Source organism: Anopheles maculipalpis, chromosome 2RL (assembly GCF_943734695.1).
Source record: "Anopheles maculipalpis chromosome 2RL, idAnoMacuDA_375_x, whole genome shotgun sequence".
Lineage (NCBI taxonomy): Eukaryota > Metazoa > Arthropoda > Insecta > Diptera > Culicidae > Anopheles > Anopheles maculipalpis.
The window spans coordinates 5528672-5553653 of record NC_064871.1 but is presented as its reverse complement, the minus strand read 5'-3'; the positions used below and the strand labels follow the sequence as shown (position 1 = coordinate 5553653).

At 45.0% G+C, this 24982-nt stretch overlaps 3 protein-coding genes and 1 non-coding gene across 6 annotated transcripts; 1 reads left to right on the top strand and 3 right to left on the bottom strand.

Moving 5' to 3' along the window:
* Positions 1–258: 258 nt before the first annotated feature.
* Positions 259–15003, bottom strand: LOC126558375 (fructose-bisphosphate aldolase). Of its 2 annotated transcripts, none has more exons than XM_050214384.1 (6): positions 14853–15003; positions 12006–12174; positions 11682–11925; positions 9677–9867; positions 9167–9595; positions 259–436 (listed from the first exon to the last, which is right to left on the bottom strand). In XM_050214384.1, the coding sequence occupies exons 2-6, from the start codon at positions 12138–12140 to the stop codon at positions 344–346; spliced, it is 1092 nt and encodes a 363-aa protein (XP_050070341.1). In that variant the 5' UTR covers positions 12141–12174; positions 14853–15003; the 3' UTR covers positions 259–343. The 2 variants fall into 2 exon arrangements, with proteins under 2 accessions (XP_050070341.1, XP_050070340.1); XM_050214383.1 differs by lacking the exon at positions 259–436 and adding an exon at positions 6797–6896.
* A 2684-nt stretch (positions 15004–17687) lies between these two features.
* Positions 17688–19371, bottom strand: LOC126559119 (ras-like protein family member 10B). Of its 2 annotated transcripts, none has more exons than XM_050215232.1 (6): positions 19234–19371; positions 18677–18780; positions 18360–18596; positions 18079–18186; positions 17932–17999; positions 17688–17831 (listed from the first exon to the last, which is right to left on the bottom strand). In XM_050215232.1, exons 2-6 carry the CDS (start codon positions 18740–18742, stop codon positions 17711–17713), a joined length of 600 nt encoding a protein of 199 aa, XP_050071189.1. In that variant the 5' UTR covers positions 18743–18780; positions 19234–19371; the 3' UTR covers positions 17688–17710. The 2 variants fall into 2 exon arrangements, with proteins under 2 accessions (XP_050071189.1, XP_050071188.1); XM_050215231.1 differs by having other exon boundaries at positions 19276–19371.
* On the bottom strand, positions 18776–19327 carry LOC126560025 (uncharacterized). The gene has a single exon (XM_050216186.1). The coding sequence runs from the start codon at positions 19325–19327 to the stop codon at positions 18776–18778; it is 552 nt and encodes a 183-aa protein (XP_050072143.1).
* Positions 19372–21030: 1659 nt separating the features above from the next.
* On the top strand, positions 21031–21103 carry Trnaa-agc (transfer RNA alanine (anticodon AGC)). The gene has a single exon. It is a non-coding gene; the product is annotated as a tRNA-Ala (tRNA).
* Positions 21104–24982: the final 3879 nt, after the last annotated feature.

Sequence of the window (24982 nt, the reverse complement as noted above, 5' to 3'; positions counted from 1 at the left end):
TACACAATTCAGTTCTTAATTGAAAAGTAAAAACACACAATGAAACTGTGAAGCAACAGATACAGGAAAAGGAAAATACACTCACACAGGCACACGAGGCACGCATTCTCGCAACAGCTCACGCCAGTGCTTAACTAGACAGCGTTCTACATCTCAACTCAAATCCCAATATGGTGGTTGAAATTGTTTGTCTTTAACTGCCGGCTGGTTTGGTGTGGACGTAAGGGCTAGAAAGCGGAAAGCGGCCTGCATGACGACGGGAAGCGAAAGGGTGTGTGTGTGTGTTGGAGGAGGTATGGTGTACTAGTAGGATGCAAGTTCATGTAGATGCAGACGAAACGCCTTAATAAGCGTGGTTGGCGACGAACAGGCTGCCAGCACCGGCGGCACCCTGGACACCACCGCCGTACTTGCCGAGGGCGGCATCGCTGTTAGCCTGGAAGAAGATACGAGAAGATAGGATTTTTTCAATGAACATGTACTATTTTTTAAAATTTTTAAAAATTAGATATAACCCCCTTAAAGAAAAGTATTTTTCGGCATGATTCATAACGCCGAAATGTATGCAATTTCCTATTTAATTTTATTTTCCAACCAAATTTTACAATGCAGACAACAGACTGCGCAATAATTTAAAATCGACAGTTCAACAGCGCGAAAACTTGGCTCTTGCTCTACTCTACCCTAATTCACAAGTAACTGTCAAATCTCTCAACTACCCTGTCATTGTAAACATGAATTATTACATCACACACACGCTTTCCCATCCGATCGATCTTGCCGCCCCACGAAACGTGATCTTTCATTCGACGGAACAAACCAAACAACGGTCACCGTCGGCTGAATAAACACACAGCTCTGCACCATCGTACCAAGCTCGCACGAGCCCAGAGCGTGCAAAATCGTGAACGATGCTAATGAACTGCTAATTGCACTAGAAGCACGTGCTAAATACATCATTGTTGCAGATGTTGGGGATCGGTATACTCGAATCGGATACGGCAGAATTTATAACCTGCCAGCCAGTATCTCAGTTGTGAGCCTTGTGTCCGGTTTGGGGGAAATCAAAATATTGATACGCCATTTTCTTCTGTCTGGAAACGTGTCAATTGAGATGATCAACAAGGAATCTGGTTATGGAGGATTGTTTGCTGTACCAACCCACCCCTCCATTCACCAATATACTAATCGAGAGCTCATGAAACCTACCAAGAGAGTATGTAAGTATGTAGGGCGAATTGTCTTTGCCCACCTGTTCGCAACCCGATTAGGAGTGCGACAGAGATTCTTGCGAGATTCTGAGAGAAGACTGGTTCGCCAACTATTCTCCCGGCCCAGCGCGTAACGATCGATTCGTTATGCAATTCACGCCGGAGGTGGCTTGACTGAGCTACTTACTGAGCTACCTTGGCCTGCATTGGTTGGCAAGGTTATGTTATGCCATTTGCAGCCCCCGCAAGCAGCTGGGTAGGTAGGAACCCTTTAGTCATCGAGGGTGCTCTAAAAAGAATGCTTCCGGTACTCTTGATAGTGAGCGCCGGCACTGTCATTCACAACTGATTAGGAATTATCTGAAATTGACACAAAAAGTTGACTCGACGAAGACTCTCCTATCTCGACAGTAATACGGAAACATTCCTGCAGACATGGAGGAACATCGCCTACCACAAAAATGAACGTCCAAGGCTGCCAAGCGAGATCGTTCGGGTCATCGAGAGCCAACTGAACGAGAGCCCGATAAGGCGCCCTAATCCTATCAGCCTCATATTACATGCAAGCAGCAGAGAGGTGATAAATCTGTCACAAAATTTGATATGTTTATCACATCACCAGCCAAGAAAACTCGTCACTTAAACTGACCGTTCTGCCGCGTTGGAACAAATTTTAGCTGCGGACGTCAAATTTGGTGCCGCGCTAAGGCTACCGCTACCGTGTTTGGTGGGTGAGAGATGATTGAATTGCGTGCTTCATTTGCATAGTCGGTCTCTCTAGCAGCGATGACTTGCGGGCGGACGTATCGCGGTCGAAACGCCCCAACAGACAGTCCACACAACACCTAGACCGCGAGGGGTACTGATCTTAACGATGAGTTTTCGTGTTATTCTAAACATTCTAATAAATGCTTCAACACGACACTACTCGCTCAAAAAGATGAGTTTGATTGCGTTAAAAGTAGCAGCTTTTATCTGTCCAAGTTCACTGAACATTCGACTATTTGTATGCCAACCAAGCTTGCTCAATTTCCATTGTCACTGATAAGGAAGACCTGCATGCTTTTTTTGGTGGCAACGATGATAATGATGATGATGATGGTGGTTGGAATTTTAACACATTTCCCACTGCTCTTTTGTTACAAACTCTTGTATCCTGGAGCTCCGTACTCCGGAACTTCCAGCAGAATGAAGGAGATTTATCTCCACTTTTACACATGGATGGCTAAATTAATTCCTGTCTTAATTCATTTTATCCTGCTGCTAGCTGACCTTGTCCATCCCTGACAGCTACTTTGACCTCCCGTATCCTGACCGCTCCTTACTACTACTTCATGTTGGACGGACGCAAGCTGCCCGCTAATGATGATGGAACGTTAATGAATATTCAAATGACATCCCTCGACGGGGAATCCATCCCATCATATTGTACCTTTCTGGATCAAAATTTGAGTATCGCCCTCGTACGAGTGCAACACTGTTTACACTATTGTCTGGCACCGGGTTTCATGAAACACCGGAAGTCCTCCCGGTCTCTACGAGACCACAATTATAAAAGGTATTTACGGTGGCATACGCTTGATCTAGCGTTCCCTCTCGCTCTCGCCGTCCAAACAAAGAATCACTTTCATCTGGTCTAGGCCCATTCCAGTGACTCGGCTCCGTGTTCTGTTCGATTACACCCATTTATTGGAAGCTGGCCCATCAGCGGACCTGGCTGGCGGAAGAATCAATGTTCAATTTGCATTCAATTATAACCTCAAAGACGCGAATGCTAATAGCTTCGCGATGCGATCAAGCTCATGTCAATTAATGTACAACACGCCCGTCCTTGCCACATACTGCACATCCGTACGGAAACGAGACGAGTTCTGGTTTTAATTGAACCTCTGCTCTGTTTCTCCCGAACCGGTGGAGAATATACATGACACATGTAAATGGCTGAACTACTACTATTATCCCTCCAAACGGGCTGTTCTAATCTGCATCACAATAGGAACAAATAGAGAAGCCGAATTTTTTGTTTTGTTTTTTTTTTCGGGTTCCAAATAGCGGAGGTGTCTCCGAACAATTCCAAAGAGACCTTGAAAGTGGGTGGCGCCAACCAGCCTTTTGGGGAATTTTCATCGACTAGGGTTCTTGTGCAAGAAAAAAAAAAACGCATTCGTCTGAGATTCACCCAAAGAACGCTATTCCTACGTTAGAAATGCAAACTTAAAACATTGGCAAGACTCGAAACTGGTTTTGTTGATACAGTTGTCTTGCAATGTCGCTTACTTGTTGGTGGTTTGTATGTGTATATTTCAGTTCTAGAAACCGCAGTACTACTGCACAACGGATATCTTATAACAACCCTTCCTAAAGAGATTAATTCTAATGCTCACCCGCAAGCGGGCATATCTGTTTCTAAGTTTTGTTGAGCCCACCACAAAAACAACACCCCATGTGGCGCCATGATCGATACTCCTTCCCAGGAAGCAAATAAATTAATATCCAAACTCCGAACATCGTCGACCAGCACACGTCCAATCGATAAAGCTGTATTTTTTGGGGTAGGTGTTCCTGAGCTTCTTGGAACTTGCCGTATCGGTTAGCCGATTGATCGATTGATCGCTTTCGGTTTAATTGCTTAATTACTGCTAATAAAACACATCCACCGAACAACACTCGTAACCGAAACCACTCTTGGGAAAACTAATGACCTTCTACAAAGTTGGACTCACTAACCAGTGTGTGTGTGTGCGTACAATCAAATCCCTTGTTACTATGGGTTATTTTAATGTAAACTTTCACATTCCATGCCACCGTTGTTGGGGCGTACTTTTACAAAAACCCTATCCTATCGGCCTTGAACTTGCACAACAACCAGGCAACGGTGTATCATGCATTTTTCGAAATAAATATAATATTGCAGTGAGCGTGTAAGCGCTCTGCCGCTGTTCGAAAGGCGGGCCCGATGCCAAGATGGCTGTGTGTATCTATCTGTAACCGCAAAAACCTTCCCCCCGGCGGTGCCAAGAAAGCGTCCAAACAAACGATGTGGTTTAATTAGTTCCGGGCGTTGTGGTGTGTTGTTGTTGTGGGTTTGGAAACCCCCCATTCGCCTTTCTTCCTGGCTCGCCGATTAGACATTGCCAAAAAAGCAAGCAACAATCAACCTATGTTCTGCTTTGCTGCAGATGATTAATGCGAGATCTGGTGGTCTTGCGAATGTAGCGATTCCTAAACAGGAGTAGAGAATTGCTGGCCGGATGGTGCTAATACAATTTGGAGAGGTAGAAAAGCCTTTTTGCCGGCCCCCGGAGGATGATTTTACAGCTGCCAAGTTTTGGAATTGTTTCGAAACAAGTCGTCACTAGTGTAGTCGGAAACCTTCTCGGAAGAACCGTTGGGGGGTGTGCTGACATGCCGGTAAAGTCAACACACGCTTTCTTCCTTCACACAAACACATCTTGCCAGCCCGGGAGTAATAAGAGAATGCCGCACACTTTAGCCACACCGCAGTTTCGTTATCGTTTATCATCATCATCAGCATCATCATAGGCGAGAAGCCCAGCGTCATTGCATTATCGCGCGTTGCGAGACACCGTTTGATTGCCACCGTCACTCACCGGCTTGTGATGCTTGGACAAGCCTCTATTACGGCACAAGGAAACAATGGTAATCGTGTAAATTAATTGCCAACCAGACAAACACCATCGGCTCTATTTTGGCCGACAAATAGACCACAAGCTCGTTAGGAAGGCGTTCCTGAGGCTGGCGGCTGATTTAACACATTTTTTTCTCTTCTACATCCTGTCTGCCACTACTCACCCCGTAGCGCACAACGTACCGGTGAAATGTAAATATTTCTCCAGCGTACAATTAGAAAGCGATTGTAAGCATTGTGTATCATCATATCGAGCTGCCTCTGGCTGACAGGTTGCCAATTTATAGCAATAAAGTGAGTGGTGGGTGCACTTTCGTTTTCTTGCTCCCCTGTCGCCATGTACCACAGAATGTTGGGGAATGTCTAATGGAATTTCGATGCGATGAATTGATCGCCATACCGGCAGGTTATACGTTTTAGAAGGGTGGCTTTTAGAATTAAATTGACAAGAGAATTATAAATATTCGATTTATAGCTGCTGGAGGGATAGTTTTTAAACTGTTAGCTATCAGATTTTAGGACTTTTGTTGCTCGTTGCAACCGTTGCGTTTGATTTCAATTTGTTACTTTCGTGAAGAGATTGAAAGGTCAGATTGCATACCTTTAGGCGTTTAGGAATTTTTGAATTCCGAGTGCGAAAAACAATGCTACTAATCTGGTTAAAAAGATCCTCATACCAATTTAAGTAAGAGATTCTTTAAACATAATATAATAAAGTATTTCCTTAAGCATTGCAAAACAACGTTAGCAAAACAACTAATTCCATACTTAAGCTTAACACTTAACACTAAATAGAAGCAGTAAAGAAACACATAAAAAGCTAGACAGAAAGAAAAAGAAGAGAAAATATGCATGCCGGCCATTACAGGCAGTCGAACGTGCAACGGGTTTTTTCGTATAAGGCATTCAGCAAACGAATTTATTGTTTTATATTCACAAGTTTTACTTCCACCAACTGTGGAGCTGACTGTAGGCTGGTGCGGTGCGCTCAGACTACCCAGCTGTGAGCGTGTTTCGTCTTCCTTACCATTTTGGAGCGATTGTATTTCGTTACAGTTTTCGAATTCGGTATTGATCAATTTATATTTCTTATTTTTTCTTGAGCAATAGGGCTTAGGCACGCACGCACAGCATGTTGCCCCCTCACCACGGGGAGGCTGGACTTTCTCGAATGAGCATACGCACACACATACACACACTACTCCACAGGATTAGGAGGGAATTCGAATCAATTGTTTGGGTATTATTTTTCTGTATTTTGCTACAATTGATTCGTTTAACCTAATCGCGTAAAAGTGTTCTCTCGTGCAGAGTAGTGATTATTGTGTGTGCGCGTGCTGCTTCCGTTGAATTGCACATATTGATTCGATTAAAATTATTGATACAGAGAGATTAGGAACATTTATGTGTGTGTGTTTGTATTTACTTGGGAGTGTTATAATATTCTATTTTCTAACGGAATGTTTACAAAACAAAAAAAAACAAGCGTTATTCACTTTGTGAGAACAGATTAAAAACACAATTGTTTTGTATACAAATAATCAAACGAGAATCATATAAAATCTAACATTTAAAAACTGTGTTTAGAGAAAAAACAAAACATTCAACAAATTTTCTTGTGCCCGCCCGTGTTGTGAGCGTAGTGGTGGTAGTGACTTGTGTTTAGGTTACTTTTTTTTTTGAAAATATGTGTGTCTGTGTGTAAATCGCAACGTAGTTTGAGGATCCACCATTCAATTGGTAAAATTGAAACGACAAAGTTGTGTCCTTCTGCTTCTGCACGGGTTCATGGCTAAAAACGTAGAGTCCCTCGTTCTCTCTCCCTTGGTTGGTCGTGTTGATATTGCGCTAGCGCTTTTCCGTTCGTGTTTTTCTCCATCGTTACGCCAGTGCTTCTTATTATCATCTTCCGGCTGTCGGTGTTCTGGATAAGGGCCGGATTAATAGGCATGGGACTTCACGAACAAGCTAGCGTTTGCGGCGTACGAGGGAATCGAACCGGGGACATACTTTGCCTGTGCAGCCAATCCGTTTGCCTGCGAATATGTTGCGAATTGGTGTTGTTGTTTGGGTTTTATATTTTTCGAATTGCAGTGTAGTAGTACATTTTTGTGTGAGTTTTGTTGTGGTACCAGTGAGTAATAGCCAGATAGTTAGTGACAGACAAACACAAAAGGAGTGTTAGTATATGGGACAAACGCAAAAATAAAAACAGAAAAGCGCATGCATTCAAACACTACAAGATGGAAAAGTATATAACCGTATGAGATTAATATTACACAGATTATGAGATCTCTTCATCTACAAACTTCCATCTGATCACCACCGGAGAATATCTCTGCAACAAATCCCAGCTGCGAGTTCTTGCTTTAATGGTGAGATAAATCAGACCACATTAAACGCCTACCACTAACCATTCGACTACTGTTACAATCACTCTCAACCGTAAGCCGATCAACGAGCTGACCTGCCACTAATTGGCGATGCCGAGAGCACAAGAGAGCGACCATTCGTACGTGCCTCACCGGCGAAGGTCGATCTGCTCGTATTAAGAAGGACGTTTCGTAGGTGCTGGCTCGGATGATGACGAGCATCTAAACTGGTGATGTTGTGGCGGTAACATGAAACCCGGACCGAACAATGACCGCCACAAACCATGCACAACAATGGCGCAATTCGTCGTGACGGCACTATTACGGCCACCACACCACGCGCCACACCGTTTCATGCCATTGAACTTGACGACGGCATGACATCAGTGTGCACCACACAATCTGAAGTTCACATATTATGTCACTACCGCGCGGCCAGCGAATGGATTGAAAGTTGTCTTAGCTTTCTTTGGAAAAAGGGCTATTGAACTTGACCATCAAAAGGAGTCGGCATCATCGATTTGTCCGAAAGATATAGAAGCGGGTTCAAGGGTGGACTATGGACAGAAACCTCCCCCCTCCCGGTAGCAATTCTTGTTGGCCCGTGGGCATTCAAGGTATACTTGGTACAGGTGCATATCTCCTGGCGATATGAGGTCACCGCCGAATAGTATACGAGGGCGTGCACATATGCCATTACCTTCCCCACAGAGGACCCGGTTTGCGTAGTTCTTTTTTATGGCAACCGAGTATCAACTCAACTCATTATGGATAATTTAAGGGGACATCAAAATGAAATAAGTGAAGCTATTAAAAAATATTGAGAAAGTCTCACATCGTCTAGCCCACCACGCACACGCTTCACTCTTGGACGATTAATTTGCTTTCGCCTACGATGTGCCCGCTCATGACATTCCTCATGCAAGATTATTTCCCCCGTACGGAAATAGGGTTACATTAGATGCCAACTGGTCTGTTCCACCGTCTTTTTTTTTTTTTTTTGTAAAATAACTGAGGGTGAATTAAACTGTTCTTTATGCGATTCTTACTCTCTGAGCCCTGGGGAGCTGAGGGAATGAAAAGGCACGAAAACAAGTTGCAACAAACTGCAGAGTTTTGATGCACAAAAGAGGGAGCACTAGCACGGGTTGAGTATAATGATGGATAAATTATGACAATTGGGTGTGGGGTGTCCCCTACTCTACCCGGGAGATGTCATAAAACCGACCGCCCCCTTCGCTTTAAGGAACTCTCCGCAAAAGTGCTTGCGATAGACCCGCGTGAAGGGAAGTGGCGTCCATTTTTCTTTATTTTTGCCCAGTTTATTCATATAGTAGTTTGCGCCAGCCACCGACACAAGGTAGAGAGCGTATCGTAGAAAAGGAAATCGATAGTGGCGTCTGCGAACATTGCCAGACATACCAGGGCGGTGTGGAGCATCGTATGACATCAACCGCTCTAGTCAAGGCGTGTCGTAAATAAATGATGAGCGTGCAGTGGAACGACGGAGCGAGCTGCCATCCATTTTTTCACCGGTGTTTGTTACAAAAATATATCATCGATTGACAGGGAAAGCGATCCTATCGATTCACGTGATCGATAGTGAATGGGAACGAAAAATGGTTCCAACAAACAAACAAGTTGCGGATGATGCAAAAACATCCATTTGATTGATTGCAACAACCTCACAACACGCTGCTACACAACGGACAAATCGTTGGAGAAAGGCCAGGAATATGGAATCCGGTCCACAAACAAAATAAGTAATTAATTCTCTCCCTCTCGTTGGTAGAATGGAATAAGCTAAGAGTTTTCATTTTATGAACTTTAAACAACACCACAGGAAGTTTTGCATCTTAGGACACCACAACATGAAATTGGTCACCATTTACCCCATCACCGAAATTCTTTTTTAAAAAAAGCCAAAGACTCACCTTCGCACGCTTGATGAGCTCCTCCTGAGCGGCCTTCAGGTTCTCCTTCTTGCCACCCCAGGCACGGAGCACCGACGCCTGCAGGGCACGACCGTACGAGAAGGTCAGGGCCCACGGTCTCAGCAGCGGCACCTGGTTGATGGCACTCAGGTTCACCGAAGCCTCCTCCTCGGACTGACCGCCCGACAGGAAGGTAACGCCGGGCACGGCAGCCGGCACGGTACGGCGCAGTGCCGTCACGGTAGCGAGCGCAATCTCCTGTGCGGTCGGCTTCTTCGCACAGCTCTGACCGGCCGTCACCATGTTCGGCTTCAGCAGCGTACCTTCCAGGTAGACGTGATGGTCGTTCAGTGCCTTGTACACGGCGGCCAGCACCGTCTCGGTAACCTTCTGGCAGCGTTCCAGATCGTGGTCACCGTCAGGGAGGATCTAGAGAAAGGTGGAAACAAAACGCATTAGTCCTCCAAACCAAAAGGGAGATACAACCTGGGAGAGCTTCATTCAACTTACCTCTGGCTCAACAATTGGAACGATACGCTGCGACTGGCAGATGGAAGCATAGCGGGCCAGCACGTTGGCGTTTTCCAAGATGGCCTGGTAGCTCGGGGTGTTCTTGCCGATCTTCAGCACGCAACGCCACTTGGCGAAGTCGCAACCATCCTTCTTGTACTGCGCGCAACGAGCAGCGAGATCATCCAGACCTGTTAAAGAACAGAAATAAAATGATAAATTAATTTATTTGATTCCTCCCTTTCAAACAGGACGGTAAAGACGGTAACGAGAAATAATCTTCTAAATAAGACAATCCCGTACATTGTTGCGGCAATGCAATTTCCTTTCGAATTACTCTTCCGCACTCAGCAGTAGTAATCCGATTTTCTCAAGAAGGAATTAGCTTCCAAAACGGTCCCACAATTCAATGCAACAGCATTTGCAAACAACACTTCTCACACACACACACACGGCAATGATTCTGTTTGATTTCTCAAAAATAACCCAATGGCTTCGTGCTGTCGGTCGGTGCGACCTCCGTGAGCAAACGAATCGAAAATGGAATGAAAAATCCCATTACGAGAAAGCACCATTGGGGAGGCCAGCCGTCGAGTGGGAAGATTTTACTGTAATAAAAGTGTCTCAGCCGTTCCTTTAGCGATCCGGGGGAAATGCCATATAAGTGTTGCATTGACCCAGATAGTTGGCTGACTGGCTGGTGGTTGGGATTAATTGTTTGTGCAGCAATCCTATTGCTGCAATAAACCTGCTGCTTGTGTGTGATATCGCAAGAGAAAGGACAAGCGAAAGAGGCACACAACACTTGTTTGCAGGACGATCTCTTACAAACCCGACTGGCATCTTAATTGAAATTTGGTCAAAAACGATCCTTCTTAACACTGCGTGTGCCACACATTGCAATTATCCTTTCGCTAATCTTTTCCCGTTGCTGCGGTGGGAAATGCACGACTTCCTAAAAGGAAAACTTCTTCTCCTTTCTGAGTGGTTCAACGGAAAAGGATTTCATGTCATAAGCAACACACGGCTACCGAGTTTTTCGTTTTGGAGAAAGTCGCCTTTAGTAAGTAAAACTCTTCCAACGAACTTCCCACCTAATACTACCGATAGTAACGTGACATCTTTCTTTGACATGGTTCACTTTCTTTAAACAAAACAAAAACAAAGAAACTCATACCCAATTATCCATCCATCCATCCATCGGGCACGCTTGAGACGCAATTTTCTGCCACGCACCATTGCCAGTAAGAAATTCCCTTTAATTAACCCACTTCGTCCCATTTATTGCCCAGTGTCCCCGCTTTCATCAACAGCAACATCAACTGCAACGTGGCTACACACCCTGACCTAAATAAGGATGATTTTCCTCTCCACTGGGGACCGAAGTACAGAAGAATGTTGCAATGTTGATCTAGGCGCTTGGTCAGCGAACCGGAAAAACAAGCACCGACTTGTGTAGTAAGTGTTGGAAAATCCGTCCCACTGCAGGTCTTCCGATTCGCTGTCGTTCCCCATTACGCTCACCCACACGTTTTCTGTCAAGTGGAAAACTAGCACAGACCGGAAGTTGGGAGTGGGATGGAGATGTCCTCTTATTTACTCACTTAGCGGATGTTTTGTTTTATTCTTCTTCTTGCTGCTCCTTCCTCTCTCTCTGTTTCAGCACGAGGCTCAAAGCACGCGTGGGTGGCGGGGGGGGGGGGGGGGGGGGGGTTTAGTGCAGTGCTCTGTGTGGTACGGAGTTGGTCACGGTAAACAACTTCCTTCCTAGCGTGTGCCTGCCGACAAACTGCCGCCCATTCATCTTAATTAAATACAACTACACATAAGACGCACGTTTTTCCTTTCTTCGCTAGACTTGAAACCTTGCGCGTGTCCACACTTCATCCGAAGGCATGCACAACGCGACGCAAAAAAAAATGGGATCCTTTAATGAACTCATTCTCGCCCTTTAGATTGCACACCTCGGTAGGATCATCGTCAAAATCACTTAATTTCCACTTACCCTGAGTAGTGCATTCGCCTTCCGAGCCCATCAGATCGACGACACCCTTGTCGACCTTGATACCGGCCAGGATGCCCTTGCTCTTCAGCAGCTCGGCCAACGGCGTGCCATTGTCGCCCTTCTGGTAGAGGGTCTCGTGGAACAGGATCACACCGGAGATGTGTTCCTGCAGGCGGTCGTCAGCGGTGAACAGCAGCTGGCGGTACTGGCGACGGTTGTCTTCGTTGTTCTCAACGCCGATATCCTACAACAGCAAAAGTGGACAAAAAGTGTTTAAAGAATTTCTAAAAAAATTACTACAAATGATTCGCACGGTTTACTTACAGCGAAACGCTTGCCACAGGTCGCCGTGGACTCATCGGCGGCCAAAATACCCTTACCGGGGGCAACAATCTGCTTGGCGATGCGGGCCAGCTCCTCCTGCAGTTCCTTCGACGGGTAGTTGAAGTAGGTGGTCATGATGCTTGAGGTAAGTTTGGTGGTACTGATAAAGCTGGAATAGAAGCAAAAGAACGAGGAAAGTGAACATTTTGAAGAGGCAGTAGTGAGAAACAAGTGAGCCAACACGAGCGCTCCCTTCAGAATTTCGAGCGAACGACAGGAAAACAATCCGTATAGATGGCGCTAACGTACATCCAAACAAATTCACCAACCGTCACATGCCACACTAGCGCCACCTGCATGAAAACATCAGAAACTCCTTCATATTGCACCAACCATGATTACACTTTCGTCATTGTTGATTCCATTTCCTCTTTACGCCTGATAAATACAGGCCTCCTCCACCCGTTTTCTAAACTTTACTATCGACTGGCGTGCCCTCAAGCCCCGCGCGATAAGCGGTAGTGAGATGATCGAAATTTAGGATCGTTTGTTTTGTTACCAACGGCAACAATCATGACACTCTTCTCTCAGGGAGTCATAGATTGATGGCACTTTTGGTGCTCTTGACGGCTAGACGAGCCTCCTATGGGCCGTGCACGACAGGGCAAGTAAAGACTCTAGTTAACTGATAACCATTATTGCCGTCCCGCCATTGACTAACAAACACGCCTGCGGTTTAGGTTGTGGAAGAGCGAAAAGGTCACCACGGAAAGGTCACTGTCGGAACAGAACCGAGAACATGTGTTTGTGCTTGCTATTGGTTGCTAGACATCACAGTGTACATTGGATTTTAATACGTCAAACATCACCTTCAAGAACCCAAAAGGGAAATAATTCTGAATGTGACGGCAAAACACAAACCTCAAGCAATCTCGTTGCAGAAATGCTACAAATAAACAACAGTTTCAATAAGAAAATTGGGTAAGTTGAAGAATCAAGTTCACTCCACGGTTGCGGGTACGTTTTAATCAAGAAGCTATTTTTGTTCATGCTCATCCATTTCACACACTCAGCAAGAAAAGATTCCGATTGCTTTTCTAGGAGAGTATCCGTCTTAAATCAGCTGACATTGGTTGGGCGGCAATCAAGGGTGGCGCAAAAAATAAGAAAATCTGCACGCACGCACTATCGCTCAAAACGAATCTTACGTAACGTACGAGCAATTGTAAACATCGAAAAAGTGAAAGTCGTCCTTGAACTTGTGCCAAGGATGAAAGACGCGAGCGATCTTATCACCTCGGTGGGAAAGCAAGGATGCTTTAGCTCAAAGGTTTGGTGCGGCATCACATTCACTTTGACAAACAATTTACACATTGAATTGCTCTGCCGGGAAGCATCTAGATAATGCGGGGCTAGAGATTATTGCCGATACGATTGTTTTATCACTTGCAGCAAAAAGCGAAAAAAAAACCACTCCACCCTAACGGACAGAGGAGCCTCAGACTGCGCAATTGCGCGTGCAAGCTGGTGGTGTTTTGACTTCAACCCACCCCAACGCCACCCCAACGCCACCCCAAATGAAACCCACCTTTCCTGACATGTGTATGACCTTCAAAATGAAATTCTGTGGGGCAAAAGGTGATTGCTGGTCGAAAACAATTCGACGATCCCCGGACGAAGATCAAGTCCGGTTAAGCTCAATTCGGTCGGTGGGCCAAGGGAACTGTGTCCACGTGCTTTGCACGCTTTACGATGCGAGCCAGAGATCGTTAACTATGTAGCGCCTTAATAGCTTGATCTTAATTTTAGACAATCAATCGTGTCGATCGTCTCAAGCGTGCCATTGCATTCCGATCGATGACGATGTTAGAGTACAAGTGCAAGTGTTTGGCAGACATGTGCATCAACCACAACAACAATAACAACCATTACCACCCACCGGGAGAGGGATATGCGCTTTTCCCGGTTCTCCACAGGCGCCCCATGACAATCCAAGGTTCAAATGCAACGAAAAAACGATTCATTCGCCGTCATGCGCAGTTAAGCTTACAAAATCAAAATTGGAGCATATAAGAATGGCCTGCACCCAAAGGTCGAAAATGGGTAAGTGTCCCCATTGATAAGCTACTAAACAGGTGTTTTCCGGTCGATCGACAAGGCAGCATGGCAGCATGGCAGCATCCGGGAGAGAACAACAGCATCCACGGAGCGGCAGCGGTTTACGCGGTGGAACTCCATCTTTCCATCCAGACCAACTCCTTCCTCAAGGTCATTTCAAAGGTGCGAGGGCAATGACACTACTTTCACCCTCGTGGGATCGTCTTCTGGCAATTCGGGAGAGCATCCGCGCACAGTGAAAATTCGCCCCCGCGTGAAGGTTATTTCAATGTCGTGCCGGAATCGTTGTGCAACCGTTGTGCCGTTCTAACGTCCTAAAAGTGGCGCTACGATGTTCGCACCCCGGGGCAATGATGAAACTTGTACTCATCCTTCCGAAACTCTTGCTTCGCTTCATTCTTCTCGCAAACGAATGTTGCAAAATCACCATGGCGACCATCATTATCACAAACCAATATGCCCCCCCTACACCACTAGCAACCCTTTTTTGCATCATTCCACGTATTCACCGAATGGACTACCGCTGGACTATCGTCTCTACTCTGGCGGTCTGATTAACCAGATTTGCCACTCAAATTGAAGCACTTCCCACGCGTCGCTTACATTGCACAAGCTTTTCGTCCTATTTCTTCCGGGAGCACACTTTGCAAAGCAGATAAAACTACTACACTTTCGCTGTCGCAACTGGAAAGTTTGGGCGAAGGGCAAGAAAGAGGGGAAAATACTCACTGGAAAACCGGCGTTGACGAAGAAAACACGCACACTTATCAGGCTCTGAACAATATAAATAACATTTCTCTCGGTCACAACATATTTATATCAAAGTCACAAGAAATATAAACCTTCCAGGTACGCACGTGGCGAACGGGTTCGTTCGGCCGTTTGACAGTTGATAGCGAAATGCCAACAATTGGACGCACATGAAGGCGCATTTCGGTGGTGTACAATTCTATTTGAGGATTTGTAAGTATTTTTTGTCATACTTGAACGTTTAAGAAAAACATTGATTTAATAATTCGTCAGGAAGTAGACGAAAAACTCATCTTAATTCACACATTCACTCAATAGCTAGCTCTATATTTTCAAATCTTTTTCTGAAACTACCCCAACCGGTTCGCTCGCGTGGACTTATCGTTCATACATCGTACTGGGAAAATCAAAACAAGCATTATCTTTTCAAGTTAATATCGCTCTTGTTTGAAAATTAAGTACAAGTGCTTGATTTTCTTTATAGTATGACATATTATAGCATATTTCCAACGCAAAAATATTAAATGCTATAACATTTTCAACATTCTAATTGTAACGAGTTGAAGCTTCGCTTTTTATAAATTCGTTCTATTTTATACAATTCTTGGCAACAATATTTGGATTTCTCGAAACAAAATATTTATTTTTGCCATTTCAAAAATATATTGAAAAAATATTCAAATTATAGTATGATTTTTTGCTATAAATTTGCTGCAGGAAAACAGAATATCAAGCTGCAATAAAATATGTTTCAAATATTTAAAAACTTTTGTACTTTTCAGCACATGCGTCAATTTAAATACTAACGAAAAAGGTATGGAAATACATTATGAAAATATCATTCATCTCCAAAAAAGGCGATATTTCATCATTTATTTGCAGTACAAAGATGACGCACGTGTGCATGACGAAATATCAACGCCATCTGAAAGTATTGGATTGGTTGCAAAAAACCGGCAAATAAAAAGGATGATTCATTGAAAGACATCTATTTCACATCATTCAATGCTTGCAACATAATGAGAAAGACAGCATGAAACTGACGCCATTACAATTGATGATGATTTAAACAAATCAAACAAAACCACAGCGATTCGATTATTTTACCTCCTTTGGGTACATATTTTTATTGTTATTTTTCAACTAACATTGCTTGATTCAATATCTGATAACAGTGTTTCGCCACTCGGTTCAGTCATGCCTAGCCTTATACAACCACGTGCCTTGTGTGATCCTGTTCCACGCTTAAAACGCTAATCGTTAATTTGGCCAATTTCATCAGTTTTATTTTACAATTTAATCACAACGAAAACTACTAGCTGCCGTAAAATCAATTTCGACAAATTCCTCATTTCAACTTCCGCTATGCAATGTGCACGTGACATTTATGGGCAAATAATGTAAGCCATGGCGAATATAAATATCTCCAATTGGTGGCAGTATCTTCCAGCATTTTGTTTCTTGTGTAACCTTCACAGTAGCTTGCAATTACTAACAGAAGAAACTATATTTACAGCGGGCTGCTGCTGCTGCTGCATGGTAGTGCTGGGACTCACATTCACCACGAATATGGCCGATGGTAACTTTTGTAACATTTTAACGAGCTAACTAACTAATCGACAACAACTAATCACGCTCAACTGCACGGACGCTCTCTGGTCGGCTTTCCACCCCGTCTTCTAGCGCTCAAGTAATATTCTAACAAATCAGCTAACGCTCTGATTCTACTCGGCAATGGATCGCAGACAACGCACTGTGTGCTGCTACCGTGTAATGTATGCGTCAAACTTTCCTAACAACAACGCGGCAAACTTCTAAAGCGACTGCGGCAAACAAAAACCCTCCAAACCCTCGTGTGTCCGTGTCGTCGTTCGATGATGTACACCGGGAAGAAAAGCGGCAAAGCCCAATCATTGGAAGCAAACTGTTTTACTTTAGCGTACTGTATTTGTGTCTGTGTGTGCGTGGAAATTACACACACACACACACTCACAAACAGTACATTCACACATACATACATACACACACACACATGCATACGTACACGTTTTACGGCAACTACTACCGGGTATTGTTCTACTCGTTCGCCATCAAATATCGTGGGTTGGTGCCTACTAACTGAAGCATCATCCCATGTAAAGGTGTTGATGGTAAGTGTTATTGTCTATCTCTTTTTCAAACCACGTAAAATCGTGCGGGTCCTTTGTATGTACACAACTGGAGGGTAAAATGATGGCGATGATGACGACGATGATGACGGGCTGACTGTGTGATTACTACCGACGGCTAGGTGTACTGCTACTGCTACTGTTTGTCAATACATTGAGGTTAGGTTGTGGTGCTCGGGTAACGCTGTATGCGCTGTGGTATCCGTCTACACCTGCCGGTTTAATGCTTGCTTTACTTAGGACACTACTATTAATTACAGATGGCTTGTCATGCATTTTTTTTCCTCTCAACAGAACGGACGCATCCAACGGGGCATTCTTGGAACGAAGCCTTCGCCTACAATTAAGTGTCAATTGTGATGAAGATTCAATAAAATCTTTTCCTTGCAAACGGTCTTTTTCACACGAATACTGTCGGCCGGTGCGATTTCTAGTGAACCAGCGTGACACGTGAGCCGGACAGTGTGATTCTACATAAAATGGTTCCCTCCGGAAAGCAGTAAAACGGGAAACGGTGTCCGATTCCGCTGGACGAACAGGTTCGATGGACGATGGGGGCGCAGTGGTTGCCTTCCCTTTTGTGGCGTGCAAAGTTTGTCACTGATCTCGCCGCCACAGCGTGCCATCAACAGCAACAAGTTTTGGAGGAACCCTCCAGTTCAGCTACTACTAGAGTATTGTGCAACGATTTTTTGACCCAATCGATTGCGAGAACTCCAACTTCGGTGCCGTCCCACCGACCGGGTATCCCATCAGCTCCTTGAAAATATCTCCAATTTTGTAGTTGTGCCTGTCAAACGGTAGAGAAACACACCCGCCCGAAACAAAAGCAAGGAAATAGAATGAGAAAACTGCTACCAGAAAACAGGTCAATCAGTATGCGTCCTTACTTTGCCGAACATTCGACGTACCCGCAGCGCCAGTGTTTCCGTACGAGGGTGGAAATGTCCTTCAGTTCCTGTCGGAAAGTGTAATACCCGGTGTCAGTAGTGTAGGATCAAAAACAAAAAAAAAGCTCACACCGAGAAAGGACTCACCTGAGTATGAGGATTAGATACCATATCAACCTTGTTGCCCACAACCATTATCTTAAAATCACGGTGATTGAAACTTTCCAATATTTGATCACGCATATTGCGGCAGTACTGTCGTCGGAAACGGGAAGAGATCGAAATCGGAATTAGTGTCTCTTTTTAATGGTCACACTTTCATGCGAAAAAACAGTTAAACAAGCATTTGATTGCATACATTTAGGCGCAACAGTCGTGCGTGTTGCATACCTTCAGGCGACAGAGTTAGTAAACATTAACAAAACTACCTGGAAGGTGTCCAGATTTCCCATGTCGTACACCAACACGTACGTGTGGACGGTACGTAACCCTAGCGGATGGCCATTGTTCCACTCGGCCAGATTATCGATCGGGAAGTACTTCTGCGGTGGCACATCCAGTACCATCAGCTCGCGTATGCAGCTATCACAGACCAGACAGCTCCGATAGACGGTCCGCTTCGAGGTGCGGATGTGTTCCTTCGGGAAGTCGTGCTTAAAAAATTGCTGCGTAGAACCCCAAAAAAAAAAAATATACCCAAAGGTTAGCGAAGAGTCCACCGGGACGAAGGGATGCCGTCCACTACCTGTAGGATACTGGTGCGTCCAACGCCGGAGGCCCCCAGAAACGCAACCTTGAGGGGGCCTTGCATCCAGGGCGGATCCGGGCCTTCCAGAGTGATACGCTATGCTGAAATACACTTATGCTGTATTCGAATTTCCATATCGATGGACAGGATCTTGTTAAGCTTATTGCTAGCAGTGGTGCCCTTGGTGGTGGTGGTGTTGGAGGTGGGTTTAATTTTGGTGGTGGTGGTTTTGGTAGTGGTGGTGGTGGTGGTGATAGAAGAGTTAGAAGAAAGAGATGAAATTCTAGCCGCGCCAGCTGTGGTGGTAGCAGCGCTAGCAAAAGCAGTGGTAGCAGAAGTAGTAGTAGTAGTAGTAGAATTAGTAGAGAAAGAAGAGGTGATGTTGGTGGACGTGATGTTGATGGTGGTAGTAGTAGTAGTAGTAGTAGCAGAGGTTGGTTTGGTGTTATTAGTAGTTGGGGAGGGTTTTCTGGTAGATGGCGTTGGATGGGATCGGGCCGGCTGCGAGCTCGCTTTGGTCGGTTTGGGCGGTCTCGCCTTATCCGGGGACTTACTGTTATGACTGATCTTGAGTGGGTTATTGCAATAATCTTTACCATTATCGTGCAACAGTCTATTGGAATTGGTCGGCGAGAGACGGTTCCACATTTTAACGACAAGCTTGAGGAGGCTAATGGCAAACACTTTTCCGCTTCCCGGCTGCTGCTGTTCCTATCCGCGACCAATCGCTGCTGTACCTTGCCCACCTCCAAAATCCACCGTGTCACCGTGGAGTTTTTGTCACTTCTTCCCTGTGGCTGTGCTCTGATTCACTTTCTCAAGCACTCTCGCAAGGTTCGCCTCCGTTGAGCCTGAGTTATGGTAATGCCGTTATTCAGATTTACAGCGTAACGATGCTCCCGGGATAAGCCGACAATGCTGCTGCCGTTGGTGGAAGATGGCTCTTGTTTAGCAATACCTGGCGCACAACCGACTCCACACCGAAGTACATTGCTAAAAGAAGCACAGCTGTGCACAACGGGGTGTAATCCTTCAGTTCTTCCACTCCTTCGAGTCGCACAGGTCGGTCGGCAAAACTGATCTCACACACACACACACACACACATGCACGCTGGAACTACTCTAATTATCACTAGTCCACTTCGAACACGTTATTGTCTGCTAAAACCATTATTATAACAACGAGCCGGCCTCGTTCCGTGTCGTCGGTGGGTGCGTCAGCCAACGTCTAGCCGGAATGGACAGACCTAAACGGTCCGGACCTGTGCACATCCTGTACGAGGCAGTATAGAAGCAGGCCGATCTGTCCGGTTAAAAAAAAGGAATTAAATTTGAAATACGAGACAGAAACAATTTTTCTAATGGACACCAGGAGGGGGTTGTGGTACTTGGTGGATGGGAAAAGGATTGGCCAGAGGGTTTGGTGCATTCGATTGCTTCATTCAATGTACGGAATACCAAACAACTGTGTCTCTCTAGTTGATTGAGACCAGGTAATCCTTTAAGTTGCATCCTTTCATCATTCTTCCGCACAAGGAATGGCTTCCTCTTCCTCGTATATTGCTACTACATCCCGACATCATATATTCCGTAATCCTTTCCATAAATCAAATCGATAAGTTCAATCCTACATTATCTAATTGATTCCCAGAATACATATAAACGTATGTATGTCCACTGTCTATCTCCGTTTTCTGCAGCTTAAGTGCAGCTTTTCCATATTTGGATTGCTTCTAAGTGCCATCCCCTCGCACTGCACATGCATTCAGTTCCACACGACCACATTACACACCATAGATGCAGAAAGTCAATCTCTTCCCACTTCCACATGCCAAGCCTCAATCGTTTGGCTTGTTTTGCGTATTCTAGTTCATCCGTATTTTGCTGGATGTCGTCGACTTTACAGTGGTACTGTGGTACCACCCGACCACTGCTCTCATCGTCGGTTGACGAGCATAAATATGTTTACGTGCCCGAACGACCCCCCCGTTCACATACACCACTAAGTCCTCCCCTCCAAAAACGGGAAGCCAGCTAGCACTCGTTGTGCACAAGTGCCGTGTTCCCGATGTCCGGGGTTGCAAGTGAGGACCTAAAAATACACCTCTTGTGGGCTAGTTGGTATGCTTGTTGTCATCGTCGTTGTCGCTGGTTGCTGGTTGCTGGTTTGTATCGTCCGGCCACAGTCCCACCACTTGTGAATGATGGAATGGTCAAGTTGAATGTCGAGCTGCAGCAGCGCGCTGAACGTTCACTAATGGTGAGTTGAGATCGTAATAGGCTTTTTGAAAGTGAAAGTAGGCCAATGGTGAAGCTAACTGAAGCATTTGCAGCGTAAAGTTTGCACGCACGGGGATGTAGCTCAGATGGTAGAGCGCTCGCTTAGCATGTGAGAGGTACCGGGATCGATACCCGGCATCTCCAAGACGAATATTTTTGCTTTAAAATTACGCGGAAAGGATATATCGAACTCTCGAAATGTTACAAATATGTGGACAATGCACTAGCTAAAAAAATCAAATCAAAGTAAAATGGGAATCATGCCGCCTTTGTGGGAGTTAACTCCCCAATCGTATTCCAAACTCAACCCGAAATTCCATAGTCATAGACTCGATTAATTCCCTTCTTTTCTTTTCCTTTTTAGAAGATTATGATTTATCACCATTCGAACAAGCACTCAGCCGAACCACGAACAAGATAAAAACCTCACCCTCGTTGAAACCTGTCTAACAAAGAGCGTTCCCGCAGCATATTGTCATTGGGTTTTGTTTCACTTTATTCACGGGTAACGGGCGAAAGATAACCATCCCCCTGGACTAGAATTAACTTAATTAACATCCCGCGGAACTGCTCAATCAATCCGTTGGGCTGGAACGTTACGAACTGTTACGTTCCTGGGCGGAGTATTTGAGTAGTTAGGGACCCACTTTGCAACAATGTGTCAACAAACACTAAAAAGGTCTTCAAGGAAGCTATTGTTTTTCGGGGCAACTCAAAGCCAAAGCACTAAATAACTGTGGATCGAGAAATGGCTTCCAAAAAGTGCCTAAAACAACTTCCAACTGTGGGACGCTCTTTTTTCTTTCTTTCCTTTTCTAAAGATAATTGAAACTAACCCAGACCCAGCACCGGAAGGGCCAAGAAGTACGTGTAGCATCGAAAACAAATAAATTCTCTGCGTATGGCCGCTTTAGTGTGCGAACTTTATTACCGCACGTAAAAGCTGGATAAAAATGTGTGGTTAAGGAGAAGAAAGTTTGCCATCCCATTGAATGGTGGATGTGATTCAAAACAACAAGGGCACACAGGGGCTGTTGTTTTGATGGTCCCCCTGATGCAAGACAATCTTGATGAAACTTGATGAAACAACAACAACGACGGCTACGAATAATGACGGCCATTCGCCAGACGGCAATTGCTTCTGCGGCAGATGTAATGAATAAGGGCGAATTTTTGTCTCTGATTGCATACATTCAGGCGCTGATACCGAGTATGCAATTTGGCGTAATAAAACAGCTAACGTTATGCAATTTTCATGACAAAATTACATTGTTCGTTACTTTTCCTTATCCTGGGAAGGATCAAGATAACTCAGAGATACAGAGAAGGAAAGCTTCTCTATATTATTTCATAAAACAGAGTTAAAATAGATAAACATCATTCAAATAATAATCACAACTTTTTCTACAATCAGCATACATTCAATCCACTCTCGCACGGTCATTACTGATTATGAAATAAAACTTCGTTTCCGTGCTAACACAACGCAAAAAATAAATCATATTCAATTACGATAGGAGCAAAACTTTTCTTCCTTACCCCGTACGTGTTCGATTGAAGGCGCTGCACGAGAAAAACGAGCTTCAAGCCAAACGTGCCATCTTTTAAAAGCATTATTGAGTGCCATTGGGGAGACTTTCCATCACTTTGTTTACACTTTGCTCTGGGTTGGTTGTGTGTGTATGAGTTTGTGCATGGTTCATCAAACGATTAAGATTATTGTTTGGTAAACATTGGCAAATGGACAATCGATCAAGCCGATATGCACTGGAAACCCTCTTCACTCGCTTTGATGAAGGGACGGGACAGAATCGACTAAAGGCACAACCGGCAGGAGCCGGCCGGCGGGTGTCGTCGGACAAACAACGTGAGGTTTTGTCCGTGGTAATCAGTACGGTACACAGCGTTGATTGCAAAATCCATCCGCACTGATGATTAGATGAAAGGATTTCCGGACCTTTTGAGTGCCCAGGGCCCGTGCCGGCGGACAAGTACGTCAGTTCACAAAGGTCCATCCTCGATGTCGGCAAGCATCGTTTGGCATCGGCCAGAGCTAGCATCAAACGTAAGTAGCTTCCAAAGGAGGAAGGGAAAGAGAGTGAGCGCGCAGTGATCCTTGCCAGTGGTCAACTTATCAATCTTCGCTCCGAGCGCTATAGTCTGTGAGTGTGTGTGTGTGTGTGTCCATGAATCGTGCAACGGATAATGTGCAATGAAATTCTCCAGCAAAAGGTGTACGGCATTCTTGCCTACAGAGCCACACGAGGCTCGAACTTGATCCCTTTGATGGTTGCCGTCCACTTGCATCCAGCAGCCGTCGATTTCAGCTTCAAATGCAATATAGCCACGCAGTGCAGTTTATCGCGCCGTTCCAGCCTTTGCATTTGATAAACGATACGTGCCATTTCATATCCATTACGGTAATGAGATAAAGTCGTTACGAATGGGTTATGCGGAAATAGAAGTGCTGAGCGAATCGAAATGCGATTCATGATGCCATCTAATCCAAGCATTTATGTCTCACTTTACATCGCTCTGTGCCGGTAGTGGTTAGTGAGGGATCAATTTAATAAATTTGAACCTGTATCGGTTCGTACACGATATTGTGCGCCTAAAGCTATGCAATAGAGCAATCGCAATCGTTCGAACGCTTTCCATCAACGAATAGTACGTGGGTTTTTATCGTTGTCACGTCCTTCATGTGAGAAATATTGGTTAAATTTATCAAACAACTAGCTATTCACCATTGTGTGTGTGAGTGTGTTTTATTTTTTGTCAACTATCAACTTCAACAAACGAACACACGCCATGCAAACGCATGTCCTCTATTCAAATGCATGAAACACATCACGCTGCCTTGTTGTCTGTTCTGTCTGCTCATAGCATCCTATTAGATCAGCCGTACGTCCATACGTGGCTTCCCTTAAGGATGCTGAAATAACCATTTCGCGTTGACAGTTATTTCGGGCCTCTCAACGTTGGAACGCAAGGAACGTCTCACACAAGCCTCCGAACCCGTTCATTGAATATTAAAATCCCAATCGCGGTGTACGATGCTAGCGGGGGTTTGTGTGATGATAACACAACAAAAACGGGAGTACATTAAAGCTCGAACCGGCCCCATAAAGATAAAAAGGCATTGCATATAATTTGGGATTTTGCGATCGAGAAAATTGCCTTACAAAAGGGGGCCTTGACCTTCATCGGATCAGAAGCGGTGCAATTTATTGTGCAGACATGATTGGAGATGAAATATAGACTATCAGCACCATCATCATCATTCTCATCATCATCATCCGCTTCTTGGGTTAGTCTCGTCAAGCTTCAAGCTCAATAAAGATGATTAAATTTCCCATCCCATCCCTTACTTAACGCAAGTCCTAATACATCCCCTACTAAGCCGAAATCACCGCTCTTGTACCAGAGAAGAACGGAGAGCTTACATTTAACAAAGCTCCTTCCCTGCAACAATATGATGCTGTTGGCATAACACATCGGCGGTGGTTGGTTGCCTTCAAAAAGCTTGTTTTGAATATAAATATCCCATCGAAGCGCGCGGTTCCTCGGCACGCACCAAACATACTCACAAAAAAACAAGCATTACAGATGAAGTAAATCCATCACACACTAGCGTCTAGAGCCTGGAGACTGGAGAGGTACATAATAGAAGCACCAAAAGCAAAAAACCCACCAGCCAAAGAACTATCCGACTGACGTCCCCGTGCCGATATGCGCTGGCTTGTGATTGCATAACAGCCTCGTGATGCTTCTTTGTGCGGGATCGTGTGTGCTGGGGGTCGTCCTAGAGTGAGTGACTCAGTGTGTCTGTTCGTCGTCTGAGCGACACGTCGTCGTCGTCGTCGTCATCGGGTGAGCGTCTGCTATGTCTGCTCACCTCGTTCGGTCGAACCAAAGGGTAGACCAATTTGCTGTAACCACCCTTTCGGCTCGGTTCTAAATGCCGGGAACAAGTGAAATTCCTTTAATATTTTCTTTCCCTATTCATAACCCCGGCCCCGGGAC

Bases quoted from the DNA above. Each gene is read 5' to 3' on its own strand.
- LOC126558375 (XM_050214383.1), bottom strand. From the start codon at position 12,140: ATGACCACCTACTTCAACTACCCGTCGAAGGAACTGCAGGAGGAGCTG. The intron at 11,926-12,005 runs GTAAGTAAACCG...TTGCTGTTGTAG, and splicing joins CCTGTGGCAAGCGTTTCGCT to GATATCGGCGTTGAGAACAA. The intron at 9,596-9,676 runs GTAAGTTGAATG...ACCTTTCTCTAG, and splicing joins TTCCAATTGTTGAGCCAGAG to ATCCTCCCTGACGGTGACCA.
- LOC126559119 (XM_050215232.1), bottom strand. From the start codon at position 18,742: ATGCAAGGCCCCCTCAAGGTTGCGTTTCTGGGGGCCTCCGGCGTTGGA. The intron at 18,597-18,676 runs GTAGTGGACGGC...GGTTCTACGCAG, and splicing joins GACGCACCAGTATCCTACAG to CAATTTTTTAAGCACGACTT. The intron at 17,832-17,931 runs GTAAGGACGCAT...ACCGTTTGACAG, and splicing joins TACGTCGAATGTTCGGCAAA to GCACAACTACAAAATTGGAG.
- LOC126560025 (XM_050216186.1), bottom strand. From the start codon at position 19,327: ATGTGGAACCGTCTCTCGCCGACCAATTCCAATAGACTGTTGCACGAT.